At 43.2% G+C, this 26,353-nt stretch overlaps 1 protein-coding gene across 1 annotated transcript in view; it reads left to right on the forward strand.

The window, feature by feature from the left end:
* The first annotated feature begins 226 nt into the window (after nucleotides 1–226).
* Nucleotides 227–26,353, forward strand: part of RRAGD (Ras related GTP binding D) — a 40,311-nt gene continuing 14,184 nt past the window's right edge. Inside the window, exons 1-5 of the mRNA XM_027057261.2 lie at nucleotides 227–665; nucleotides 16,929–17,224; nucleotides 22,490–22,689; nucleotides 24,126–24,240; nucleotides 25,460–25,602. Of these exons, the coding sequence (XP_026913062.1) occupies nucleotides 530–665; nucleotides 16,929–17,224; nucleotides 22,490–22,689; nucleotides 24,126–24,240; nucleotides 25,460–25,602 (890 nt within the window). The 5' untranslated portion in view covers nucleotides 227–529. The remainder of the gene's footprint in view (nucleotides 666–16,928; nucleotides 17,225–22,489; nucleotides 22,690–24,125; nucleotides 24,241–25,459; nucleotides 25,603–26,353) is intronic.

Genomic DNA, 26,353 nt, shown 5'->3' on the forward strand with positions numbered 1-26,353 from the left:
CCAGGGCCCGGGGTACCGGGCGTGTGCCACCCTGCGCTTCTGGTTAGGTGGAGGGCCCGCGCCGCCCTTCCCCCGTCCCCCCCTTGCCTGGTGTGTGCGCGGCCTCGGCCCAGCGCCCCGCTGAGCGGTGCCAGAACCCGGGAAAGCGCGCGCGCACCCGTGCGTGTGTGTGTGTGTGTGTGTGTGTGTGTGTGTGTGTGTGTGTGTGTATGTGTGTGTGACAGTGTGTGTCAGGTGACTTGGGTCACGCAGTCTCTCTCTCCCTCCTCAGGGAGGAACTGCCGCGCTCCGGCTGACTCCTCCGCCGGCAGGCGGGCGGGGCGGGGAAGGGGGCTCCGGGCGCGGTGGGAACCGCGAGACCCAGACCTGGACGCCGACCGCCGCGGGGGGCGCGCGGCCCTGCCTCCGCGGGCTCCAGCGAACCTCCAGACAAAACCCCAATTCAGAAAGAGGTTGCGAGCGGCAGGCGAGGAGGTTTGGCCCCCCACCAGGGTCCCCCGCCGCCCCGGGACGGCCGGCCGTGGGAGCGATGAGCCAGGTGCTGGGGAAGCCGCAGCCCGAGGAAGAGGACGACGACGAGGAGGATGAACTGGTGGGGCTAGCGGACTACGGGGACGGGCCCGACTCCTCGGACGCCGACCCTGACAGCGGGGCGGAGGAGGGAGGTGAGCGCGGAGTCTCCCGCCCGGCCCCACGCCCCGCGCGTCCTCAGCCCGCAGCCGGTCCCTTCCCTCTGTGTCTTCCAGCCCCGGGCCAGACCAGGCGCGCGGGCCGCGGACTTGGAGGGGGTCCAGGAGCACAGAGTTGAGGAGTGGGGGTGGGGAGGGGCGCCCGAGGAGCCACCGCGGGCTGCAAAATGGGGGATACCAGGTGCAGGCGGCAGAGGGGGGACCCGGATTCGTGGAGAGAGCAGAGAGGAGGCATCTGGGCAGGAGGAACGTATGTTGTCTGTCCCCTTCCAGGGCCAGTATCTTCCCCCACCCCTCAGCCCAGCTCTCCGCAGGATCTGGGGGTTGGGAAGGGGAGGGGACCGCCCGGCGCGTCCTGGGATCTCTTACTGAATGCTGCTGTGGAAGCCTGGTCAGATGTCGTGGCTAAAAAAGGCAGCCGGCGGCAGCGTGACTGGCAGGGTCGTCGGCAGCTGCGGGTGTCAGTCTTACCCCGTGTCGCCACGGGAGGGGTCCTTGGGCTGCCCAGGTCTGTGGAGTGGGGCATCCGTGGAGCCGCGGGGGGATGCGCTCAGGTGATGTGGGAGTCGCCGAGTGGCCGCGGGTTTCCCGGGATCCAGGCAAATACGGTTGTTAGGACACCTTATCTCTGCTCAGTGTCACCACCTGGGCATGGCGGTGCCTGCCCCGGAGTGAGCGCGGGCGGGGAAAGTCGTTACCGCTCAGAAGCAAACTCTATTTCCTGTTTAAGAAGCGTTATTTAGTAATTGTTCAGTCTGTGGGGGTTCCTGCATTTAATTCTTAGGGCCTAAGGAAGTTGAGAGTTTTTAGGATTCCAGAAAGGTTTATCTTTTTTGTCCGCCTCCAAAGCAAGGGAAAAATTCTCTATCGTAGGGTCACTTGAAAAGGTCAATAGAATCTGGCTGTTAACATCTAGATGAAGCTGTATGCTTCCAAAAGAAAGAACTAACTTCTAAACATTTCACTTTGAGGAAATTGTGTGAGGGGTAGTACTACCTTTGTGACTTGATTTGGAAGAACTTTTATTGAAAATTCATTGAACTTATTTTAAAATTCCTACACAAAGCCTTTCTCTGGAGAACAGTTGCCATTATTTGACATATGATAGGTGCTATTTTCAATTAATCAGAAAGGGAAGAAAGTTTGAAAAAAGGGGGGGGGGGCGGGGGAAGAAAGTTAAATAAGCCTTGGGCCTGAAAGATTAGAAAGAAGCTTTCTAAGTCACACTTTTTCATAGCGTCCTGTCTCCAGAGAGGGTTTGTGCTAATTCCCCATTTGCTTAAATTTGGTGTGTGCACCTGTGTGCTTCTTTCTTCTGCACTCCCCATAATTGGTCCCACAGTTGAGCACGTGGCCACGTTTTTGTGGATAAAGGCTTTCAGTCCTTTTGTTGGAGTCTCTAGGGCTACCTTTGGTAATTAAATTGTTCAGTCGCTTTGTTATTATTCAAATTGCTTTCATTAGCTCCTCCTAGATTCTTAGCAGACTCTAGAGATTCAGAATGGGGATGTATTTGCAAGATATTTGAAATGGTAGACACACAATAGGGTGCATGTGTGATACTCTTTTAAAAAAAGAAAAAAGAGAGGCTATATCTGGGAAGAAAAGCCCTGTAATTCGATATTGTCCTGGGGACCTGAGAGGTTCCATGGAAAGTACCGGAACTGCTTATTTATTCTGCAGTTCTTTAAGGGGGCACTTTTAAAATTTGATTTGATGACTTGAAATTGAAATGAAAAGAAAGCTTTGCCTGAGGGGTGGGATTTCCTGAACAAAGGGCTTCCCCAGAGCCTGGTCTTGAATGCTCCCCACTGCTCCTAACCTAAAGGCAAACTCATCTGTAACTGATGCTTTTCATTACTTCAGCAATAAAATCATCCCTCGTGAGTTCTTGGGATCAACATGGAATCTTGCTATAAAAGCATTGAGTGTATTTATGTGGTAAGAGGAGCAATTAATGAATATTTGCTCTTGCAAACATTACTGAAGCTAGGTCTTTCTCCCTCTGGGCCTGCTGTGGGTAGTGGTCTATTCTCAGAAGACTTCCTCTATTTTCTCAGGTTCCTGTTCTTTCCGTGTCCCTGACTTTGATTTTGGGGTGTACGCCCGACTGCAGAATCACTATCAGGGCGTTCACTTTCTAGAGTGGCAGATAGGGTCCTCAGTCGGCAGTTCTAGCAGCAATTATTCCTGACAGTGTCATGCCAGCCAGTATGGTCCTGGGGAGTCGAGCTGAGGGTGGAGGCCAGGAGTTGTGACTTCCCTTTCTGGAACCTCAGAGTACCACCAAAGGGTCATCCCAATTTCTAATGGGCCCTGGGCACATGTTGCATTAGAATCCTGTATTATTTTTGGCGAATTACGTTTACCGACTCTGTAAGAAATGAAATGTGAGGGGAAAGGGACTTATTTACTCTAAGGAAAGATGGGTATGGTATATTTTGAACCATGAACAAAGCATTTCTCTAATGAACCCCCTTCCCCCTTTACCTTCCTAATGGACTTTATTTAATGCCTTTGCTTAGTAGAGACCTGGGGCTTTTCCCCTGAGGTTTAGAAATCTCCCCTGCAGGTGGCATGCCTGACTAGGTGGCATGCCTTACCTAGGCATCACTAGGTAAGTTGCAAACCAGTTTATCAGGAGCTGTGCAAAAGAAGGTAGATTGAAAGTGGATAGCGTGAATTTCATTTCCATTAGTCTTGGAAGGAGCCTCTGATCTTATTTTTAAGACGAGGGCCACGTAAGTTTTACCACATTGTGCTATACACTTCTCCGGCTTGCACTCCAAATTTTACTCATGAATAGCAGGAGTGTTCTTGGGCACTTTAGTTCTGGTAAAGACAGATTTGGGCACCTCTCAACCTCCCTTTGAGAGTTGTTAATCAGAGATAAGGTGAGTCTCACCTTCAACCTCCAGGCTCCAGATAGAACTCTAGAGAATGGAAGCAATCAATAAGCCATTAAAAACAATTGCAGCAGAAATGATTTTTAGACACATGGAGTTTAAATCTTTAGTAAATTACTGTGCTTTAAACACTGCAATAACACGCGGCTCCTGGATGGCTCTGGCAGTTGAGGGTGAGCGTCCAACTCTTGATTTGGGCTCAGGTCATGATCTCACAGTGAGTTCGAGCCCTGACTCAGAGAATCCTTGGGATTTTCTCTCTGCCCCTGCCTTGCTCATTTTCTCTCTCTCTCAAAATAAATAAATAAACAACAACAACAAAAAAACTGCAATAAGAAGGAAAGCAGTGAAAAGATCATATTTAATCAGAAAGTGAAATTGTTTTTTTCCCAAAGTCTCTCCCAATTTTTAAGGGAAAGACATTATATATACTTGGCTAAAACAGCTGCTCATCCACAGCCCAGCTACGTGTGTGTGGTCTTATTTCCACGGCAGCCTGTGAAGTCTCTCCTAAGAGAGCAAGTGACAGTTTAGGTCGTTACTAGAGGCATGAAGAATCCACCGGTCAGCCGATGATACTTGTAAATGCAGTGAAACCACCTGTTTGCATCTATTAATCATGAGTGTCAGCTTTTTTTTTTCTTTAAAGTAATTTAAAAGTTATTAGTGAATTCATCCTCTCACTGTTCCTTGAGTGTAAGTAGAGATAGATAATTTTTCTCATGATAGTGAGACTGTGGCTCAGGGGTGCCAGGACTTTTCTGCAGCCACATGAACTACACCTGATCAAAGTTTAGGAGAGAGACAAGTTCGTGGATATGTAATCCCTTTCCTTGTAGTTCTGTCTTATCCAAAAAGAGTTGGGTTGACCCCAGCCCTGGCTATGCCTAATCTCTTGGGTTTCCCTATAGCCCTGGAAATACAGAGATACAGAAGAATTGGAATAGATGAAATACAGAATAGTTAATAGTGACCAAAGTCACACCTTAGACATGATGCTTGTCCGAATACATATATTTAGTGAGCATATTTTTAAAATTATTTTTTAATTTTAATGTTTATTTTTTTATAGAGAGAGAGTGTAAGCAAGGAAGGGGCAGAGAGATGGAGTCACAGAATCTGAAGCAGGCTATAGGACTCTGTGTTGTCAGCACAGAGCCCGACATTGGGCTCAAACCCACAAACCCATGAGATCGTGACCTGAGCTGAAGTCAGATGCTTAACCTACTGAGCCACCCAAGCACCCCATAGATGACATAGGTTTATATTAGATGATTTGTAAACATATTGCAGTGATTCATAGAATCTTGATTCTATACTTTTTTTCAGAAATCTCTCCCATTTTTATATCAGAACACATAAGGTAGTCTGATGGGGAAAAAAGAGGCAGAAACTAAGTTCTGGAGTTCTGGATAAGGGATGTAGCTCTGAGTTTGAAAGATCATCATTGTCAGTCCCAGGTGTCTCTCTGTTTAGCCTCTGCTTCAGTCAGTCCCCTGACCCTCATAGCTGTGGTTGGTGACACGGATTCATTTCCTACCTACCACAGCCACTTCTTCTCTGCTCATTTTTCTTACTTTCTTCTTTAGTCTTCTACCTCCTTTAGTCTTCCTTATCTTTTTTTTCTTTTTCAAATCTTTTCTGTTCTTCCTCTCTGCGAAAGCCCTCAAGCTCTCTTGTAACTGGCTTTCTGCTGTGATACTCAAGACAAATGGGTTTTTCACTCCTGATCTAAATCATTCAAGATGCTGTCGACTTTCTCCTCTTGAGGACCTTCGGGGGAGACTCCTACTCAGTTTCTCAGTGTGTAAAGTAGAGGACCACAGAAAACCCACCTGGATCACTCTCAAAGTGATGGTAAAAAAAAAAAGTTCACGAGAACTTCTTGCAAAAGTGTTGGTAAATCAGAACACATCAGAAATGTTACTGAATATGTATGTCAAGGAAAAACTTATGTATGGGATTATGTTTTCAGTGACCTGCCAGTGTGATGTGAGAGGATTTCATAAAGATTTGGTGTTCCCACATAAATAAAAATTGCCTTCAAAAATTTTCATGCCTGGGGCACCTGGGTGGCTCATCCGTTAAGCCTCTGATTCTTGGTTTCAGCCCAGGTCATGACCTCACAGTTTTGTGAGTTCCAAGCCCTGCATCAGGCTCTGTTCTGACAGTGTGGAGCCTGCTTGGGATTCTCTTTCCCTCTCTATTTGCCCCTCCCCCACTCACTCTACCTCTATCTCTCAAAAATAAACTTAAAAAATTAAAAAAAAAAAAAAGTTTAAAAAACAAAACAACCCCCCCAAACTTTCATGCCTTTGAAAATATATGTTCTGTTTTCTGTTTGCATTTCATTCTCCTAAGTGTTAATCAAATGGACAATGAATCTTTATGATTTTTGCATATTCTCTTATTAGTGGTATTATTATTCATATATTTAATTTCCATGGGGATGGAATTTCTCACTGAGCTCCAGGGTCCTTTTTTTTTTTTTTTTTAAATTAAGTAGGTTCTACACCCAACATGGTGCTTGAACTCATGCCCTAAGATTGAGCCATGCTCTACTGATTGAGCCAGCCAGGTACCCCTGAGCTCCCGGCTCTTGAATGTGTAAATAGCTCCATTGATCAGAAATGTAAAGGACCACATATAGTGTTGCAAATAGAAACAAACCAGAGGCTTCTTCCTAAAACTGTTAGTATATAGAAACTTAAGCCTTTGTTGACCCCAGAGAATACTAATAGCAAAGAAATTCTAACTTTCCCTGAAGGCTATGTGAGCCTTAATGTGGCCACATTCCACAAAAGACCCTCTCATTACCTAGGCTAGGGCTGGAGTAAAAAAAAAAAAAACAAAAACAAAAAGAAAAAAAAGAAAGAAAGAAAGGGGGGGTGCACCTGTATGCACAGGCTGATAGAGACTTATAGATAAGGACTGGGGTCACACAGCTGGTACATGGCAGAGCTGGGACTTGAACCCCAGTTTGTCACTCTCCTTATATTTTTGTTTTTTTGAGAGAGAGCCTGCACGCAAGCTCACCACACATTACAAGTAGGGGGCAGAGGTAAAGAGAGAGAATCCCAAGCAGGCTCCACACTCAGTGAGGAGCCCACACAGGGCTCGATTCCACAAAGGGTCAGATCATGACCTGAGCCGAAACCAAGAGTTGGACTCTCAACCTGCTGAGCCACCCAAGCGCCACCCCCCCCCCCGCCCCAGTATTTTTTAAACCATTTCACTTGCCATCACTTTGCCACCATGTTATCCTCATTTTTCGTTAAATCTTTGTTTCACTTTCCCGTTTTGGACCCGTTCAAAGGTTATCATCTGTTGGGGAACTTTCCTTAATTATAGTAGTTTTCAGTTGTATAATACTTAAGAATTTATGAAGTGCATTTCATATGATGTCTCGTTCTCTCCAAAGAGACCTCTTGAGGTTAAGGAGGCAAGGCCGATGTGTTAGCAGGGCATCAGGACTTTAGTTCCCATTTTCCTGATTTCTGGTTCCTTCTTTGTTGTGAACATTCCCAACCCACAGATGAGTCACGTGTGGCTCCTAGACAGCCCTGTGCTCAAGGTGCGAGGCATCTGTCCCTTCCTGTGTATGTATCAGGCCTATTGGGTTTTGACAGGGATCTGCCAGTTATTGATGAGGTAATTAACCTGTCCAGTTAGTGGTGCCTCCCCATAATGCTGTTCCATGGATGGTGGGGTTTCCCTAGTATTTTTAGCAATCTGGTTACAAAGCCAGACTGTTTGGAAAATTTGGGTACTGACAGGACCCAGTACAAGATAGCTAAGTTATGTTCAGTGCCCCTGACCACAGTAGATAAACTACCGAGGCATAAAGTTCATACTCTTGATACTCGAGTGCTAATCTGGGCCAAAATCAGATATGAAGTTTCCTTTTAAAGCTTCTGTTAATTTAGCTTCAAATCCTGTTTAGTGGCTCTAATTCATTCATCCTAACCAACAAACATCTATTGAATGTTTATTGTAGTAAGTATTGAGGCCTCTGTTTTTACATCTGTAAAGGGGAAACATTATCACCTTGAGGATTAGAAGTGACACTGTTTTGAGCATGGTGGCCAAGGCTAAAACCTTTCAAAAATGCCCTCACCGCAGCCAACAGGATTAGAGGAAAATGAGCCATTGAGGCATGGGCTTGCATCAAATCTGCATTCCTACATCAAACCTGTCTGTGACCTCATGTGTTCCCACTCTTCCTCCTCTTGGGAGTTCCTGGATTCTTTCCTCACCTGAGCTGCAGGTAGACAGGCACCCCACACTCCACACCTTCAAATACCTGTTCATCCTCTTTTCCTTTACCATCTTTGTGAATGGGCCCTTGTTGGCTTGGTCTGCCAGGTTGGGAACTCGGGGCTTCTTTCTCCCTTGTCCTTTGCGTCCTGGGGATTACTAAATACTATTGAGTCAATTGGAATTTCTTACAGATTCGTTCCTTCCGACCATTTATATGGCCTGTGCCTAAGTTCTTTCATTTTTCATTTGTGTTCTAGAAATGTTGCAGGATTTTTTACCTCAGTACCCGGGGTTCGTTGTCTTGCTGCTTCAAAGAATGAAGAGGTGGACACAAAATGAGCAGCAGGCAAAAGTTTATTAGAGTAGAAGATCGGAAAGGGAGAATAGTATGAAAGCTGTCTTTACAGAGAGGGGGCATTCAAAAGTGAATGCCTGCTACAGTAGGCAAGGGTGTTTGTTTTACAGGGTTCTGGTCAGTCCTCCCTTCCCTTCCCCCTCAGTCCTTCTCAGGTCCTACCCTTACTGGATTGATAGCTCTAGGTGCTGGGTTGTCCATTCCTGATTGGCTCGTTTTCATTGTATGAGGGGTGGGTCTACAGCCATGTTCCTTGTGGGTCCTATGTTTTATGGTCTACTACTTATTTTTAGTTAGGTCTTTAGTCAAATTCCAGAGGGAAACTTAAGGGGGAGTAGGCGGTATCTGTTACATTCTTAAGAGGAACCTTATGCCTGAGGGGGTTTGCTGTGGTTAGGCAATCCCAGCATTGTTCCAAAATAGTGTTTTTCCCCACCCAGGAACCTCAGGTTCTAATCTTTCTTTGTCTGCCTACTGAATCCTATCTTTTCCTATTATAGAACAACCTAACTGCTGTCAGGGGAGGAAAAACTTATCCTCTTTTCTCTTAGGTTCTGAATTGGGAGCCTGCAAATTAAACTTTTGTCAGTTGACAAAAGATAGATTAACGAGAAAAACAGATTTAGTTATATACTAATGCATGAGAGTACATAGAAAATGCAATTTAAGAGGTGTTTAGAGGGGTGCCTGGCTAGTTCAGTTGGAAAAGCATGTGACTCTTGATCTGGGTGTGGAGATTACTTAAGTGAATAAATTAAAAAAAAAAAAAAGAGGTGTTTAGAATTCCAGGCTTTATTACCATCTTAATAGAGGGTTGGGAGGAGCTGAGGGGCAGTTCTGTGAGAATGAATGACTTCTTGGAAGGGAGTTGGGGAAAGGGCATTTATGGGCAAGCAAATGACTTTTTGGAAAGATAATGGGCCCACCGGAGAAAAGATGGGAGGTAGGATTATTTGGGGACGGAGGAAGTTTTGGGGTGATGGTGGGGTGTCTGGAGCCGACAGCCAAGAAAGAATTCTTGAAGACGTCTTTGGTGCAAAAAGGTGATAAAGCATGGGGTCCGGGGACAGGACCCGTGGGCTGGAAGAGCTGCACTGCAAGCATGGGGTGACCAATTTATGGAGTCGGGGAGATAAGGTCAAGAGGGAGTTTCTAAAGAGACTTTCACATGCTAAAGACTTACTGGAGGTCTAGCTATTGTCAAGCTAAGGTGGTTTTTCCTTCTAGCAAATCAGTAACCTGAAGACCACAGGGAGTTCCTGGACTTAAGGCTGTGATGGGATGGCCTTTTTTTGGTAAACTGGTGCAGACTCTTATCAGTTTAATCCTTTGTTTTTTGCCCTTTCTTGTTTTGGCGCAGCCAGTAGTGCCCAAGGAATATCATACATGTCCCACCTGGGGGGGCGGCAGGGGTGGGGGGGCGGACTGGTGCAGTTAGCCTGCATTGTGCCCTTAGCTTGCCCCATGCTCCTTGCTCCTTCGTCCGGGACCACATCTGTTTGGGTGTGGTGTCAACTTCTCTTCTGACTTGTATCCTTCTTCACTGAGAGATTAGAGTTGTTTCAGGGAAGATTTGTGGCAATTGAGTTCTTTTGGGAGGCTCTGCTTTAGGCAAATAAGGGATTTCAGGGACTCCAAAAACTTTTAGCTCAATATAATTTTTATGCCACAGTGGCTTATTCCAAACCCCTTCACTGTCTCCACACTGACCCCGCCTAGGGAGTCTGTTTCTGGAATGAACTTCTTGAAGTGTAAATCTGATCATACTAGTCTCCCCTTAAAATCCTTAGTGATTTCTTCCTGGCTTTCAAGGTAAAATCTAAACTTCTCAGCATCTCATTGATGAGCAAGCAGAGTCTAGCAGTGGTTGACAAAATATTTTTGACCGGGATCCACAATAAAATGTATATATTGTGAACCTAACACCACATAAGTCTAAGTAAACCTAAAAGAGTTTCGCTAGCAGTGTGTACTCATATTATGCATGAGGTACGCTGGTATTTCCCAGCTTCTTCTACTTTCTTTGTTGCAGTTTTTGTTTGCTGTGGAGATAACAGACTTCTGTTATCAACTAACCTATTCAAAGATATTTATTGGACTCATGCCATATGCTTTGTAATTTGCCTGTGTATATATGGGACAATACATACAATATATACAGACAATAAACAGACAAGAAGACAGATGTACAAAGTAAAAAGATAGTTTTGTATAGCAGTAAGAAGACACAGGATTATCAGGAAGTGATGGGGCCTCATTCAGCTGAGAGGAGGTAAAATCGCTGCTGGGCTGAGTGGGAAGAAAGCTAACAGAAGCCTGCCAGGCTGAGGGAGGAGCAAGTCCAACGGGGAGGTGAGGAGGAGGTGAGGAACCATAAGGCCACTGTGGTTGCAGGATAGGGAATCAGTAAGGAAGATAAACCAGGCCCGGGATGAGAGGACAGCCCATGTAGGGCCTTTTGGGGGAAAGAAGGTGTTTGGATTTTATGTGAAATGCTGTGGGAAGCCATTGGATTCTGTGCAGCCCTTTCTTGCCTTTAAACTACATTCCTTAAACTCCAGGAAGGCCAGGATCTCTTCCTGGCATGACCTTTCCCTCATTCATCACTTTTATGCCTCCTTTTCTTTAAGACTCAGATATTTCTCCAGGGAGCCCTCTCTCTGAGCCCATAACACCTTAGATAGCAGTGCACTGTAACTGTCAGTTTTTCTTGTCTGTTTTCTCCTCAAATCACTAAGCAATGAATCATTTCTTTGTGTCTGCAGCCCCTGGCTCAGCCCCATCTAACACACACTTGGCAGATGATCAGGGAACCTTTATGAAACTGAACAAACTGCCCTCTGGTAAATTTCACCTCCTCCAGGCAACTTCCTGCACACCTGCTGACACTTTTCTAAAGTGTCCTCCTGGGATTCCATCTCCAGTCCCAAATCCTGTGGTTCCTTTCTGATCTTTCTTTTTTAAAAAAGTATTAGCCCTTTAATTGCAGCTCTCATCCTTCATTCTCCTCCACACTTTTATCTTTCTCACGATGTTCTTTTTTTTTTCCTTATTTATTTATTTATTTATTTAAGTAATTTCTGTACCCATGTGGGACTCGAACTCATGACTCCAAGATCAAGAGTCACATGCTCTACCAACTAAGCCAGTCAGGTGCCCCTCTCAGGATGTTCTTGAGCAAGTGGTGATGCACAGGGAAAGGTTAATGGAAACAGCCAGAAGTCTAGAAGGCCAGGAGGTTGGCTGCTGCATTTCCTAATGTGCACCCCTTGCTACCTCTCCCAGAGTGGGATGAGAGGCTCTGCAAACCCCCACAGGGTTTCAGAAGCAGAGATACTTGAGGGGAGGTGGAAGAGGATTAGGGGAGAGATTTTTTTATTTTTTATTTTATTTTATTTATTTTTATTTTTTATTTTTTTAATATTTTTATTTATTTTTGAGACAGAGCATGAGCAGGGGAGGGGCAGAGAGAGAGGGAGACACAGAATCCGAGGCAGGCTCCAGGCTCCGAGCTGTCAGCACAGAGCCTGATGCAGGGCCTGAACTCACAGACCGTGAAATCATGACCTGAGCTGAAGTCGGACGCTCAACCGACTGAGCCATCCAGGCGCCCCGGGGAGAGATTTTTTTTTAAAATACATACATGATCTGGGGCGCCTGGGTGGCTGAGTTGGTTAAACATCCGACTCTCTTGATTTCAGCTTGCTCAGGTCATGATCTTGAGGTGCATGAGTTCAAGCCCTGAGTGGGGCTCTGCACTGACAGGACCCCGCTTGGGATTTTTTCCCTTCCTCTCTTGCCTCCCCTCCCTGACTTGTTTTCTCTCTGTCTCTCTCTCAAAATAAATTTTAAAAGACCTTAAAACATACACACACACATACATATATATATATATATATATTATACATATATATACATATACATATATATTTACATGATCTGTATCAGACCCTAGAGGCCCATCACCCTTGAGAGCAATGGCAAATCAATTTTTTCTTTGTTTTCTAAAGTAACCTCTATGCCCAACGTGGGGCTTGAACTCATGACTCCAAGATCAAGAGTCACGTGCTCTACCAACTGAGCCAGCCAGGTGACCCTAGAGGAGGGATTTTTGTCAGCAGTCCTCTGTGCTGCAAAAAGCCTCTCCTGATCAATAGCAAAGTGTTTTTCACTGTGGTTCACATAATAAATACATTTATATTGTAAACTAGCACCACATATGTGTAAGTAAATTTAAAAGAGTTTTACTGGTCATATGTGCTCTTACTATGCATGATGTACTCTGTTATTTCCTAATCTCTTCTGTTTTCTTTGTTGCAGTTTTTGTTGAATGCCATCTGATTGTTGGCTAAGGCCTAGGTGAAGATACCACATACAATCCCTACGAGCCTGGGCACCTTCCTTTTCCCAGAATCCTCAGGTGCAAACAGACTTGTACCTCCTCATTGGATGGGGGTGGAGGGAGTATAAAAGTTTGCAGAAAGGTCTAGCAAGGTACCTGACATGGAGTATATTTCTGTCCATATCAGCTAAATGTAAAATGCATCTGTATGGGTCTGAGGAGTCTCCACAGAGTTGATGGTACCCTTGCTGACCTGGCCTACCATTGCCCAACAGTTTACCGTTGGTGGCTCACGCTTGAATTTGGCAGGAAAAAGGAAATATTTCTAACTGTGTGTGTATGTTGTAGTGGCATGTGTATCTCATTTCCCACCCTGTCCGTGTACGTAAACATGCATATACACCACCTCCTCTCTGCACAGTGGCCTCCATCACCTCCCCACTCTCCCAGGAGGAGGAGGTCCATCCTCCAGGGCAACAGTGTGGATGATCATGCCGCATAGACACTTGCAGACCCTGCTGAAGATAAGTTAAAATATAGACTGACATTCAGCAGTATAAATTGGGAAGAAACAAAGACGTTTACAGACACTTAGATATTTTTGTGTTTGTGCATAATTTGGTGTGGAGTTTTGCTTTCTTTGGTTGGATTGAGTTTTGCACAGCAGGGAAGATTGGATAGACTTTTGGATGGGCCAGCCCTCAGTCTGAATGCTACTTGACCTTCCTGAGCCTTAACTGTGAAGTGGAAATAATACTATGTATTCCTGAAGGAGTTAAATGGGATAAAGAGTGGAGAGTGCCTAGCACAGTACTTGGCATATGGTAGTTGCAGAGTTTTCAGCGCTTGTGTATTTTCCTGTTCTACAAAAGGCATTGTGCCTTTACCTGCATTTGGGCTCTGCTCTTCTTGGAGAGCATCCTTCCCTTCCATCCCCATCAACCCCATCCAAATCCTGCACTGGTTTGTCTGCGTTCATAACCCCTATAATACACTGAGTACAACCCACTGCCTATGGGCATTTCTCTCCTACTCTTTGCATTGATCTAACACTAGCTGTTTGTGAGGTGATAATAGAGTAACTACAGCTCTTGAGGTTTCCATTTTTGTCCTTGAGAATACATTATTTTTTTTTTTCCCTTGGAGGCACCGGGGTGGCTCAGTCGGTTTTAAGCTTCCAACTCTTGATTTCAGCTCAGGTCATGATCTCACAGTTTTTGGGTTCAAGCCCCATGTCTGGCTCTGCATTTACAGTGTGGAGCCTGCTTAAGATTCTCTTGCTGTCTCGGGCACCTCAGTAGCTCAGTCGGTTGAGCGTCTGACTTCAGCTCAGGTAATGATTTCATGGCTTGTGACTTCAAGTCTCACATCAGGCTCTGTGCTGACAGCTCAAAGCCTGGATCCTGCTTCGGATTCTGTGACTCCCTCTCTCTCTGCCCCTCCCCTCCTTGCACTCTGTCTCTCTCTCTCTCAAAAATAAATAAACATTAAAAAAATAATAATCAAAAGACAAAAACTTTATGACAACCACTTAAGAAAATGTGGAATTGAAATCACAACTTAAAGATTATTTAATATTTTGAAATATTTTTGTGTCTTCCATGACTCGCTATACATTAAACATTTTTTTTGAAACTAATTTTAATAATATATGTATATAAATGTGTTTCCTTTTTAAAATTAAAGCCAGGGGGGGTGCCTTCCTGGCTAAGTTGGAAGAGCATATGACTCTTGATCTCAGGGTCATCAGTTTGAGCCCTATGTTGGGTATAGAGATTACTAAAAAATAAATAAATAAATTAGCCTAAAAATTTTTAAATGAAATCAAAGCCAAATCCCTTTGATGATTGCCCCCAAATCTTTCACTCATGCAGTCTTTGTTTGCTGCACATCCTTCTGGATCCTTTTCTAATGCATTTTCACAAGTATTTATATTTTCTACGGGTTTGAGATGACTAGTCCTGATGTCATTTTAACCTTTGCCTCATACTTCCCAGCACTCTATCCCTTTGTACTACGTTCTGAGAGGATTGGATGTTCTAGTTCACTACTGCCCTCTTAATCTGTTCTTATTCTGCTTTTCAATCCATATATCTAACCTCCCCCCTACAATTACATTTTTATTTCTAAGGTCTCTAAGGCCATATTTTCCATGGTTGCTCTTGTTCTGAAATTGTCTGTTCCTGTTTTGTGGATACCACCTTTTCTCTGAAGATTTTAATTATACCTGAAACTTTACTCTGACTCCTTTATGAACTCTGCTTCTTCAGATGTATGTTCAAGTGTATGTATGTTAGACATTTGAGGAAATGTCTGAAGAGAAGATAGTACTGCTTCTAGCTGTTGAATCCACACACTGTAGTGAGTTAGGGAAGGTCAGAGTACTTGAAGGGTGGAAGTGTGGGTAGCCCCCCGTCTTTCCGGGCATCCTGAGCTCCTAGAGCACCTCCTCCCCTCTCCTACACGAGCTTCTATAGTCTGCTCCCACCTGGAAGTGTGCACTGGGTGGTAGGAGTAGTGCACAGAGTTCACCTACTGGCTTCTTCTCACTATGATTCTCCAAATAACAGCCCTGATGGTTGTCTTCATGTCCTTTCCGGTTTGGGCTTCCACCAGTTCTACCTTGTGCAGCAGAATCTTACTAATTCTGGTCAAGGGCTACAGGTTCCCTCTTCAGTCTGACCTTGGTGTTTCTTAGGGATTTCTCTGTAATCTCAGCTTTGAGGGGTTTTGTTTGTTTGTTTGTTTGTTTGTTTCAAGCTCAGGTATCTATGTTTATTTGTTCATCCATTTATTTATGGTTTATACCTTTTCTGTTATTTTTAGGGATTCACTGAGGGAGGGGAAGACCATGACATGTTATCAGTCTGAAAATTTTAAAACTGGAAGCCCTGTTTTCTCTTTTAATTTATGCCCTGCTTTTACTAAGACTGACTTGTAATGACAGTACTGAGAGTGAGTAGCATATAATGACTGATGAAGAAGAAAGCTGGTGACTTTTTGGGTGCTTTACTTCTGCATTACTGCTTCTATAGTATATTATCAGCAGATTGTTGAATTGGGTCGAGCTGGACTGGAAAAGAATGTGTGGGTAGGGTGGGGGTGAAGTGTTACATAGAGGGGAATAGTGGCTGCGCACATCTGTACCTGCTTACTTTTTTTCAGTTCTTGTTTTACCTGAAACTTGTGTGTTTACCTAAACCTGCTGCAAATTAAAACATCAAAATATTATATATAGTAAATGAAATTCACTAAGACATTATCAAGTATTAATGTGTTCTAGATGATTGTTATCATTGTCTAGACAAGAGTTATCATTTCATGTGGTTATTGTTAGTTACAGTAAGAGAAAAAAGAATCACTTTCCAGTTATTATTGAATTAGATTGGGACCAGCGAGTGAGAAAGACATAAGAGGTGTTGTCAGAAGGAATATTGGACACGTTTTCATTTCTTTGAATATATTGCTAGGAGTGGAATTGCTAGGTCATGAGGTGACTCAGTGTTTAACCTTCTGAGAAACTGCCAAGCTGTTCAAAACACATCATTTTACATTCGTACCCGTACTGTATGAGGGTTCTAATTAGCCCATAGCCTCATCAACACTTGTTACTGTTGATCTTTTTTATTATAACCATCCTAGTGGTTGTGAAATGGCATCTTACTGTGGTTTTTATTAGTATTTCTCAGATCGCTAATGATGTGGGGGCCTCACTTCATGTGCTTTTTGGCCATTTTTGTGTCTTTGGAGAAATGTCCATTTAGGTACTTTGCCCATTTTTTTTTTTTTTTTAATTAGGTTGTCTTTACTGTTGAATTGTAAGAGTTCTTTATATATTCTGGATACTAGACCCTTATCACATACATGATTTGCACATGTTTTCTTCCATTCTGTGGGTTGTCTTCACTTTCTTAACAGTGTCCTTTGAAACACCCATGTTTTAAATTTTGATGAAGTCCAAAATTCTCTATTTGATGCAACTCAAATGCATAAGCATCCCTTTAAGGCATAGAGACTCTGATGATCTAGGCAAGGAAGACATTGCTATGGAATGCTAAGGCTGGATTTTTTCCCTGCACAGTTTGCTCCAGAAAACCTCTACTCCTCACACTCCAGATTTGCTGGTTGTGATGTGGAATTGTACAGGTTTTCTGGCCCTCTGGAATGGTGTGACAGGTAGTGACACAGCATTCTTCAGTGTTCTGCACTTCCTAACAGGCCCCTCCATGAGTGGAGTGCGGTAGTTAGCACTCACGGCGTTTGGAAGAGTAGCACTGTCAGTGAATCATAAATCCCATCTGAGGTGGAAGTGAAAGTCCTCTAATTAACCACTGTGACGGCGACTCACCCTCATTCTTGTTTTGTGGTTTCTCCAGTTCTGGACTTCAGCGATCCCTTCAGCACTGAGGTGAAGCCGAGAATCCTGCTCATGGGCCTGAGGAGAAGCGGCAAGTCATCTATTCAGAAAGTTGTCTTTCACAAAATGTCTCCCAACGAAACACTGTTCTTGGAGAGCACGAACAAGATCTGCAGGGAAGACGTTTCCAATAGCTCCTTTGTTAATTTTCAGATTTGGGACTTCCCAGGACAGATTGACTTTTTTGACCCTACATTTGACTATGAGATGATCTTCCGGGGAACAGGAGCGCTGATATTTGTCATAGACTCCCAGGTAAAGCTCAGTCTCAGGTACATGGAAGTGCACCCCGCCCCCCGCAGTCCCCCCCCCTCCCCCCCCCCCCCCCCCCCAGTTCAAACCAGTTCCTTTGTGATGATTTTGGTTTGGTGTTTTTAGCTGTTTGAGTTCTGAGTTCACAGCTTGGCTCCACTCAGCTTTCGGTGGGGGTGGGGGAGTTTGCAAAGGGGAAAAGGCTCCCTCTGTGCATTCCTAACCAGTGAGCAGTGAGCAATGTGAGTTGAGTTGAGTATGTCTCAGCGAATCACAGAAACCTCACAACCGGAGGGGACCACCATACGGGCCAAAGACAGCAAATACGTGTCCCCCGTGAAACTCTTGGCAGACATCCACAAAACTGCGCAGGTTCTCTGCAACAAAAATATGTGTATAAGTCTACATCTGAAAACGTTTACTCTTTCCTAGGAAGGCAAAGTTCTAAGGGTGCAGTTTTGCTTCAGAATTAAATTATTGTAATTATTACTAGTACACAATTGATTGACAGTGTAACTATTATGTATTTTATAGGTAACTATTAAATATAAAAAGTAACATTTTGATGAGTGTATCTCTTAAGATGATGGATATTTTCCCACTTAATTAATGTATTCATGCTTGAATAAGAATTTAGGTTCAATTCTACTTTTGTTTGTGTAGATGTAAGCACTGAGAAACCTTGTTCACATAAATAAGTACATGGATTTGGTTGAGTTACAGCATTTGCTCAATTATTTAAACTCAAGTTATATCCTCTAAGCTGTCCTGTTTTCTACCACAAAGGATTGTTTTTAGTAGTTTACCAAAAGACATCCTGATTGGGCTTTCCTTTAACTTTGAAAGTAAAGACATGGGGACCCCTTGACTGGTGAAGACCCTTGTTACCCAGGTATTAGTTACTCACTTTATCAGTATTCAAACTAGTCTTCTGAATTGTCTCTTTGGTACTCTGGGCCTTTCTCCTGTGAAGTAGGAGGCCAGCAGTTAAAGGGGAGGAGGGGGAAGGGAAGCAGCAGGACCGCAGGTGCATCTCAGGCATGCCAGTATTAGGAAAGAGTACAGGTAACAGAATTGGGACAATGACACTCTTCAAACTCTCCATGTCCAGGCTCTCTTAGAAAGTGTCCTGGAAGCATAGCTTAGTCTCAGGTTTGTTTTGGTTTGTTTGTTTTTTAATTATCTTTTTTAATGTTTTTTGTTTATTTTTGAGAGAGAGAGAGAGAGAGAAGGTGAGAGAGAGCATGTGGGGGAGGGGCAGAGAGAGAGGGAGACACAGAATCAAAAACAGGCTCCAGGCTCAGAGCTGGCAGCACAGAGCCCGATGCAGGGCTCGGACTCATGAACCCCAAGATCATCACCTGAGCTGAAGTCGGACACTTAACAAACTGAGCCACCCAGGTACCCCCCAAGGGCCCTCTTTTGTAGCTGTGGAGGAATAAATGGCAGTAAGTCCTTCAAGAATGCACTAAACCAGCTCTAAGTTCAGGACATGATATTTCCCTGAAACTGGACCAACAATCAGACAGGTGGGCTCAGCACACCTGCCCCTTCCAGGAATGCTGATGGTGTTGGGGAGGAAGGGATGTGGAAACTGTTAGTAACAATGGTTCTGAGCCCATGCTTGGAAAATCATTCTCTGAGAAGACTGCTCATGCCTGAGAGCATCATAAATTCATTCAGGGAGCTAGGTGCCTGTTTAATATAATAATGAAAATTTCAGCTAAGCCTTTTAGTTCCAAGTGATTGCACTGTGTACTAACAGTGTAGCTGTAGGAGTGTGGCCATATGTTAGAAGGGGCTCTTTCTTTATTTTTCGGTGGGGGTGTGCAAGAGAGCGACTTTGCATTCTGGTGCCTGATCTGTGAACAACAGTACCTCCCCTCCCATGGGCCCATCCGGAAATGCATGCTGTAGACACCTGCATCAGGTCCAGGGCCTGCTGTCAGTTACTGCTTTCCCGGCTGTCCCACTTGTACTGACCCGCTTTCTGGCCCATCTGTGGCCTTGGCAGGAGCCCCTACCTTCCTGCTGAGGTCTGCCAGCACCATAAATTAGGGAGCTTGATCTTAGAAGAGCAGCTGGGTTGTGTGCACGCTGCTGGATGGAGGGCGAGCTCTTGGATGTGTCCCACTCATCTGTCTCTTCTAAGCTCCAGTTTTTCCCACTGCTGTTTCTGGACTTGCTGAACTAGGTAGCAGCAGTAGTAGCCCTACCCTTGGGGAAGTAGATTCCAGTCAGATGACTCATCTTTTCAAGACAGTAGCTTAGTAAGTACTCACTTCAATACTATGTTGTGCTTATGTAGCAATTTGCATTTATAGAATTCAAATGTCCAGTGCAACTCTATCCTAGGTGTTTGTGATATGGCTATAAGGTGGCTAAAATAGGTTCACTTGCCTGTTTTTAAATTGCAGCTGTAATTTGGTTTTATTTTTTACCTGAACATGAAAAATGGAACTTAAATTTGGGTTGGTAAATATGTGTTTTGTTTTCTTTTTTTCCTTTTCCTAGCTGTAGGGCAGAGAAAGGTGTAAGAATGTTTGAGAAATTGGTCCTTTTAGGTTCCACTTTTTAAAATGTAGGAAAAATATTGAGAGCTGTCATTTACTAAAAAGAAGGAATAACTAGAGAAACTGTTTCAGAGTCTAATATATACTTTTCTATTGGAAGCAGACTGTAAAAGCCATGTTTTGGGGAATATTTATAGGATGTGGTTTCAAGTACTGAAAAGAAAAGCAAACTTCAAGGAGTCTTGGCAGCCTGAAGTCACTGCCTTTATTTCTAAGCAGGGCTCTTTTGGTCTGACGCCTCATATTTTTATTTTTTCCTTGTGAATCCCTCACAATGCCAGTATTGCCATATAAAGATATCACCAAGGAGAACATGTGTCCTCACAGAACGTTGTAAAATAAATGAGAATGAAAACATCAAGAGTGATTTCCTGTGAGCTAAATGCATGACACTGCCGGCCCCCCAGGCAGAGCCCACAAAATGTACCCCATCTCAGGGCCCCTGTTGGCCCCCTGAAGCCATTTCACATGTGCCTTGAGATCCACCATGGAGTGTTGGCTTCATCTGCATTGGTGATTGTGACCTGCCTGTAATTCCTAGATATAATTTTTTTTAACTTTATTTATTCATTTTTGAGACAGAGACAGAGAGAGTGAGTGGGGGAGGGGCAGAGAGGGAGAGAGAGAATCCCAAGCAGGCTCCGCGCTGTCAGCACAGACCCTGATGTGGGGCTCGAACCCACAAACCATGAGATCATGACCTGAGCCAAAACCAAGAGCCGGACGCTTAACCAACTGAGCCACCCAGGCACCCCCCCTAGATCTAATTTTGGAATAGAAACAAGGCAGTGTATTTTCCCTGAATTTTTATTTGTTGTAGAAGATAGTAACCAACACAGTGGGGAAAAATCATCCATAATCCCTCTGCCCTAATAAACCAAGTATGTTCTTCTTTTAAATGTTATTTTTAGTCCTTGTAGGTATGTGCCACTTCATCACTTAGTTGGTAATCAGATCATTTTATATGCCTGGCAGGCAAGTTACCGTAGCAATTTCTAATCTTTTGAGATTGTGATACTCTCTTGACATTGGCTAGTTTTGCTCACCGACAAGGTCACTTAACTGCTTGACTCCCCTCTTTAGTTAAGGACATAAACAAGAACAATTGTTTATTAGGGCAGAGGGATTATGGATGATGTAAACATACAACAAAATGCATTCATTATGAGTGTACATACAATTCAGTGAGTTTGATGAATGTATATACCTTGTAACCACTTACTTCACAGTCAAGATATGGAATATTTCCACCACCCAAAAAGGTTCCCTTGTGTCCTTTCTCAGACAGCCTCCCTCCACATTTCAAGATGACGTAAATGAATTCTGTTTGGTGTTTAGAGATACATATGTATATAGTAACGTATAGAGAGATGATTGAGAATAAACACTAAACTCAGGATAGTGGCTACCTCTGGAGTGTGGGAGGTAGAGTGATGGGGTAGGCTGGGAGGATAGAGAGAGACACACGGGGCTTCAGTGTCTACTGTTTGATTTCTTTCTTTCTTTCAGTTTATATATTTAATCTGTATACCCATCGTGGGGTTTGAACTCATAATCTTGAGATCAAGAGTCACAAACTTGGGGTTCCTGGCTGGCTCACTTGGTAGAGCATGCAACTCTTTGATCTCAGGGTTGTGAGTTTGAGCCCTGTGTTGGGTGTATAGCTTACTTAAAAAAAAAAAAAAAAAGAGTCGCACGCTCCTCCAGCTGAGCCAGCCAGGCACCCCTACTGTTTGATTTCTTAACCAGGGAGATGTGTATGCAGATGTTCATCATATTGTTACAAACGTGTCATTGGTAGGAAGGAGAAAAAAGTAGTACTGTGTTATTTGGGGTCGTTACTCTAGATGAGAGGTCAGCAAACGGTTTCTGTAGAGGGCTAGATGGTAAATATTTCAGGCTTTGCAGGCTGTACCATTTCCAAGGAGTTTCCGTAGAAGAAAACCAGTCATCTCTAACAATGCAACACAAACGCAGCCATAGACAATATATATATAAATGAGTGTGGCTGTGTCCCAGTAAAACTTTACTCGTAAACAACATGCAGTGGGCCCAGTTTGGCCCATGATTTGCTGACCTCTGGTCTAGACTAGTGGCTCCTAAACCTTTCCTCCTGGCTCCTTCCTTATCCTCCCAGCGACCCATATCATGTTTTCACCTTGAACTGTTCATCACAGTTCACCAAGGGACTAAAAAATTGGGGAAGAATAGTATCCCAGGGAAGGTCCTAGGTATGGAGTCATTTTGAATTCATAAAACTTCAACTCTGATCTTAATGACTGTCATCAAGCTAAATCATAACTGCCTATAGCTGTGTTTTTGCAGCCTTTCTTTTTCATCTCTTCGTTAATGAAACTTAAGTTTTCAAACTTGAATTCCATGAAACTAGTTTTTATTTGGGCTTTTGCAAAATATTTTGGGGGGTTTGTACCCACATGATTTACAGATTAGGAGTGTGTATGAAAGAAAAAAAGGTAACTGTGAGATAAGGTGATGGATAGATTAATTAACTTGATTGGGGGGATCGTTTCATGACATATACGTATACGTATATCAAAGCATCACATTGTACACCTTAAATATATGGAGTGTTTGTCAATCAAACTTCAATAAAGCTGGGGGAAAAAAGAGTGTCTGTGGAAGGCAGCTTAGAAAGGTTTGGCCTCCCTTGACAGGAATGTGCCTTTGTTCCCAGGACGATTACATGGAAGCCTTGGCTAGGCTCCACCTCACCGTGACAAGGGCCTACAAAGTGAACACCGACATCAACTTTGAGGTGTTTATTCATAAAGTGGATGGTCTGTCAGATGACCACAAAATTGAAACCCAAAGAGATATTCACCAGAGGGCAAATGATGACCTTGCAGATGCTGGATTAGAAAAAATTCACCTCAGGTGAGAACAGAAATTTCTCAGCAATCACATTAATTGACAGAAGTTAGCAGGTGTGGAGTCCAAAGTCACAATGAATGATTTGGCATGGGCAGTAATTCACCTGTTTACCCTATTTTATTCACATTAGGACAGTATTTGGGAAAAGCAAACTTTGCATGTGTTAATTCTAATTTTTGGTGATTTTTTTTTTGGTTTTTGTTTAAATGTTTGTTTATTTTTGGGAGAAAGAGCTTGTGTGTGCATGTGCTCACATGCAGAGGAGGGGCAAAGACAGAGGGAGAGAGAGAATCTGAAGCAGGCTCTATGCTATCAACACAGAGCCCAAGGTGGGGATCAAACCCACAAACTGTGAGATCATGACCTAAGTCAAAATCAAGAGTCAGAGACTTAACCAACTGGGCCACTTATGTGCCCCTTTGTTTTGTTTTTGTTTTTAAAGTTTATTTATTTATTTGTTCATTCATGTATGTATTTATTTTAATTTATTTTTGAAAGAGAGAGAGCGAGCAAGCATGAGCAAGGGAGGGGCAGAGAGAGAGGGAGACACAGAATCTGAAGTAGGCTCCAGGCTCCGAGCTCTCAGCACAGAGCCCGGCGTGGGGCTCAAACCCACAAGCTGTGAGATCATGACCTGAGCCAAAGTCGGACACTTAACTGACTGAGCCATCCTGGCGCCCCCCCCCCCAACCCCACCTTTGTTTTTGTTTTTTAAGCAAATAGTCAAACCTAATGTTTTTCCCACATGTGAAAAACACTAGATAAAACTCAAGAACATAATCCAGGAAGTTAATCAATGCCGAAGTTTACAGTTTGTGATGAATATGATAGTATCTATATGCACAAGTAAAAGAGAACTCTGAAAACACTTCAAATAGAAGTACAGAGGAAAATCATTCTCTATTAGTTGTTTTTAAGATTTTATTTTTAAGTAATTTCTATACCCAATGTGGGGCTCAAAACCCCGAGATCAAGAGTCACATCCTCCGCCACCTGGCCAGTCAGGCGCCCCTGTATTAATTTTTTATGGGGAGGTATATGCATCATTCAATTTGCAAATTGGAAAATGAAAAAATTAGATGCTTCAATACCAATAATGTAGCTGTTACTAACCTAACAGGTGTTTGTAAAGATGATCTGGTGTGGAATCTTGGAGAACTAAGAAAGCTCATACAGGCACATACCACTGCATTTTTAAGCTTTCCAGTCCAGCCAGTCAGTAGAAAAATGGGTATAATTCTTGCTTTTTGGGAGTTGGGGAGGAATGCCTTGTTAAGACATGTTCACTTTTTTACCGAGTTCATATTGAATTCTACAGGGGGCTAGAATGTGTGTGTACGGACTTAGATACAGAGGGCTGGGTACTGGTGTCATGACATGGCCTCAGCCATCTATTCCCTAGTCAAAAGGAAAACGTGATGAAATATTTTCTCTTTCAGCTTCTATTTGACAAGCATATATGATCACTCAATATTTGAAGCTTTTAGCAAAGTGGTTCAGAAACTGATTCCACAGCTCCCCACCCTGGAGAATTTGCTAAACATCTTTATCTCAGTAAGTACATAATTATCATCCTTGTAGAATCATTTGCAGAATTTTAGACTAACATTGCAAACAGTCTTATTTTTGAAGTGAAAACAGTCTTATTTTTGCTTGCTCTCACAACATTGCAAGGTCACTGAAATATTACTTTGGAAGATTACTACTAAATAACTGTTTCATAGTCTTTAAAATTTAACTCCCCAAACGATTCCTGTACTTCACTGATACAGTGTTTATTCAAGTTGTAGGCAGTCATTCAGTGTTGATAGAGCCCTACCAGATGTAAGGAACATTAAGGGTGGTTTTGGTGAATGGTGTGCCTGGGTGGCTCAGCGGGTTAAACTTCCGACTTTGGCTCAGGTCTTGATCTCCCGGTTCGTAAGTTCGAGCCCCACATCAGGCTCTCCAGATCCCCTGTCCCCTTCTGTCTGTGCCCCCTCCCCTGTGCACACTCTCTCTCACAAAAATAAATAAACATTAGAAAGAAAAGATATATTGTTTTAAATATTTGTGTATGTTTAACACTGTGGATGATGTGCTGGCTGAATGAGTCCTATAAACCAGCAGCTCTAGGCAAGCTCTTCTGTTCAGTTGAGTCAGATGTGATGGCTGTATGCATATTTACTCTGTCACTGTATAGTGGTGAGTTTGTTTAGCTTTTTAAAATTTATTTAAAATATACGGTCAGTAAAATTAGTGTTTTTACTTGCCTTTTCCTAACTGCAGGTACATCTCTCAGAGCCAGGAAACACTGCCCAGTTTGTTTACCTAAAGTAAATAATTTATGAAAAGTAAGAATTTTCCATTTCATATGCAAGTCCATTATAAAGGTTTATGTGAGGTTTTTAAATTTTTTATTAAAAATTTTTTTGTTTTCTTTTGATGTTTTTATTTATTTTTGAGACCGAGAAAGCACAGGCTGGGGAGGGCCAAAGAGAGAGGGGGACAGGAACTGAAATAGGCTCTGCACCGACAGCAGAGAGCCCGATGTGGGGCTCAAATGCTTGAGCCGTGAAATCATGACTGGAGCCGAAGTGAGACACTTAGCCTGCTGAGCCACCCAGGTGCCCCTATGTGAAGTTTAAATTGTAATAAAAAAGAACAAAATTTTAGCAAATTAATCTTTGCTCATTTATATTTTACACTGAGGATGGCATATAATTTTTTTATGTAACAATGACATGTTGTAAATCAGCTGTACCTTTAAGATAGCATCTTCTTTTTGTTTCAGAATTCTGGAATTGAAAAGGCATTTCTCTTTGATGTGGTCAGTAAAATTTATATTGCAACTGATAGTACCCCAGTGGATATGCAAACCTATGAACTCTGCTGTGATATGATCGATGTGGTTATTGACATCTCTTGTATTTATGGGTAAGTAAAATATTCTTTCTTTTTATTATCCTTTTTTTCAATAAAAAAATTTTTTAATGTTTATTTATTTTTGAGAGAGAGAGAGCGTGAGTAGGGAGGGTCAGAGGGAGAGGAAGGCACAGAATCCGAAGCAGGGCTGGAACGCACGAACTGCGAGATCGTGACCTGAGCCGAAGTCAGACGCTTAACTGACTGAGCCACGTAGGCACCCCATTATTTTCCTTTTTTTAAAAATGTTTATTTTTATTTTTGAGAGAGAGATGGGGGAGGGGCAGAGAGTGATGGAGACAGAGGGTCTGAAGTGGGCTGACACTTCAGTGCTGACAGTAGACAGCCCAATGCAGGGCTGGAACTCATGAACTTGTGAGATTATGACCTGAGCTGAAGTTGGATGCTTAACTGCCTGAGCCACCCAGGTGCCCCTGGGTAGGAAAAATATTCCTAAAGGCTATGATCAAGCCATACTTAAGATTAGAAAATGAAACCTTTCACAACCTTTGTAACATTTGCATTTACTTATTTGATTTTAATACTTTTGTTTTAAATAACTGAGATCTATAAATATACCATTTAGCATGCAATAATAAAAAAATTATTGAGTAAATGCCTGGTATTCTGCTAATAAACATATTATGTTATATCATTAATTCCCTGCTATTCCATGGGAATAGGGAAATGGGAATTACTATCCCCATTTCACAGATGGGGAAACTGAGGTTCAGAGTGGTTAAGTTTCTAACCCCTGCTCACA

The sequence above is a fragment of the Acinonyx jubatus genome, chromosome B2, assembly GCF_027475565.1.
Source record: "Acinonyx jubatus isolate Ajub_Pintada_27869175 chromosome B2, VMU_Ajub_asm_v1.0, whole genome shotgun sequence".
NCBI lineage: Eukaryota > Metazoa > Chordata > Mammalia > Carnivora > Felidae > Acinonyx > Acinonyx jubatus.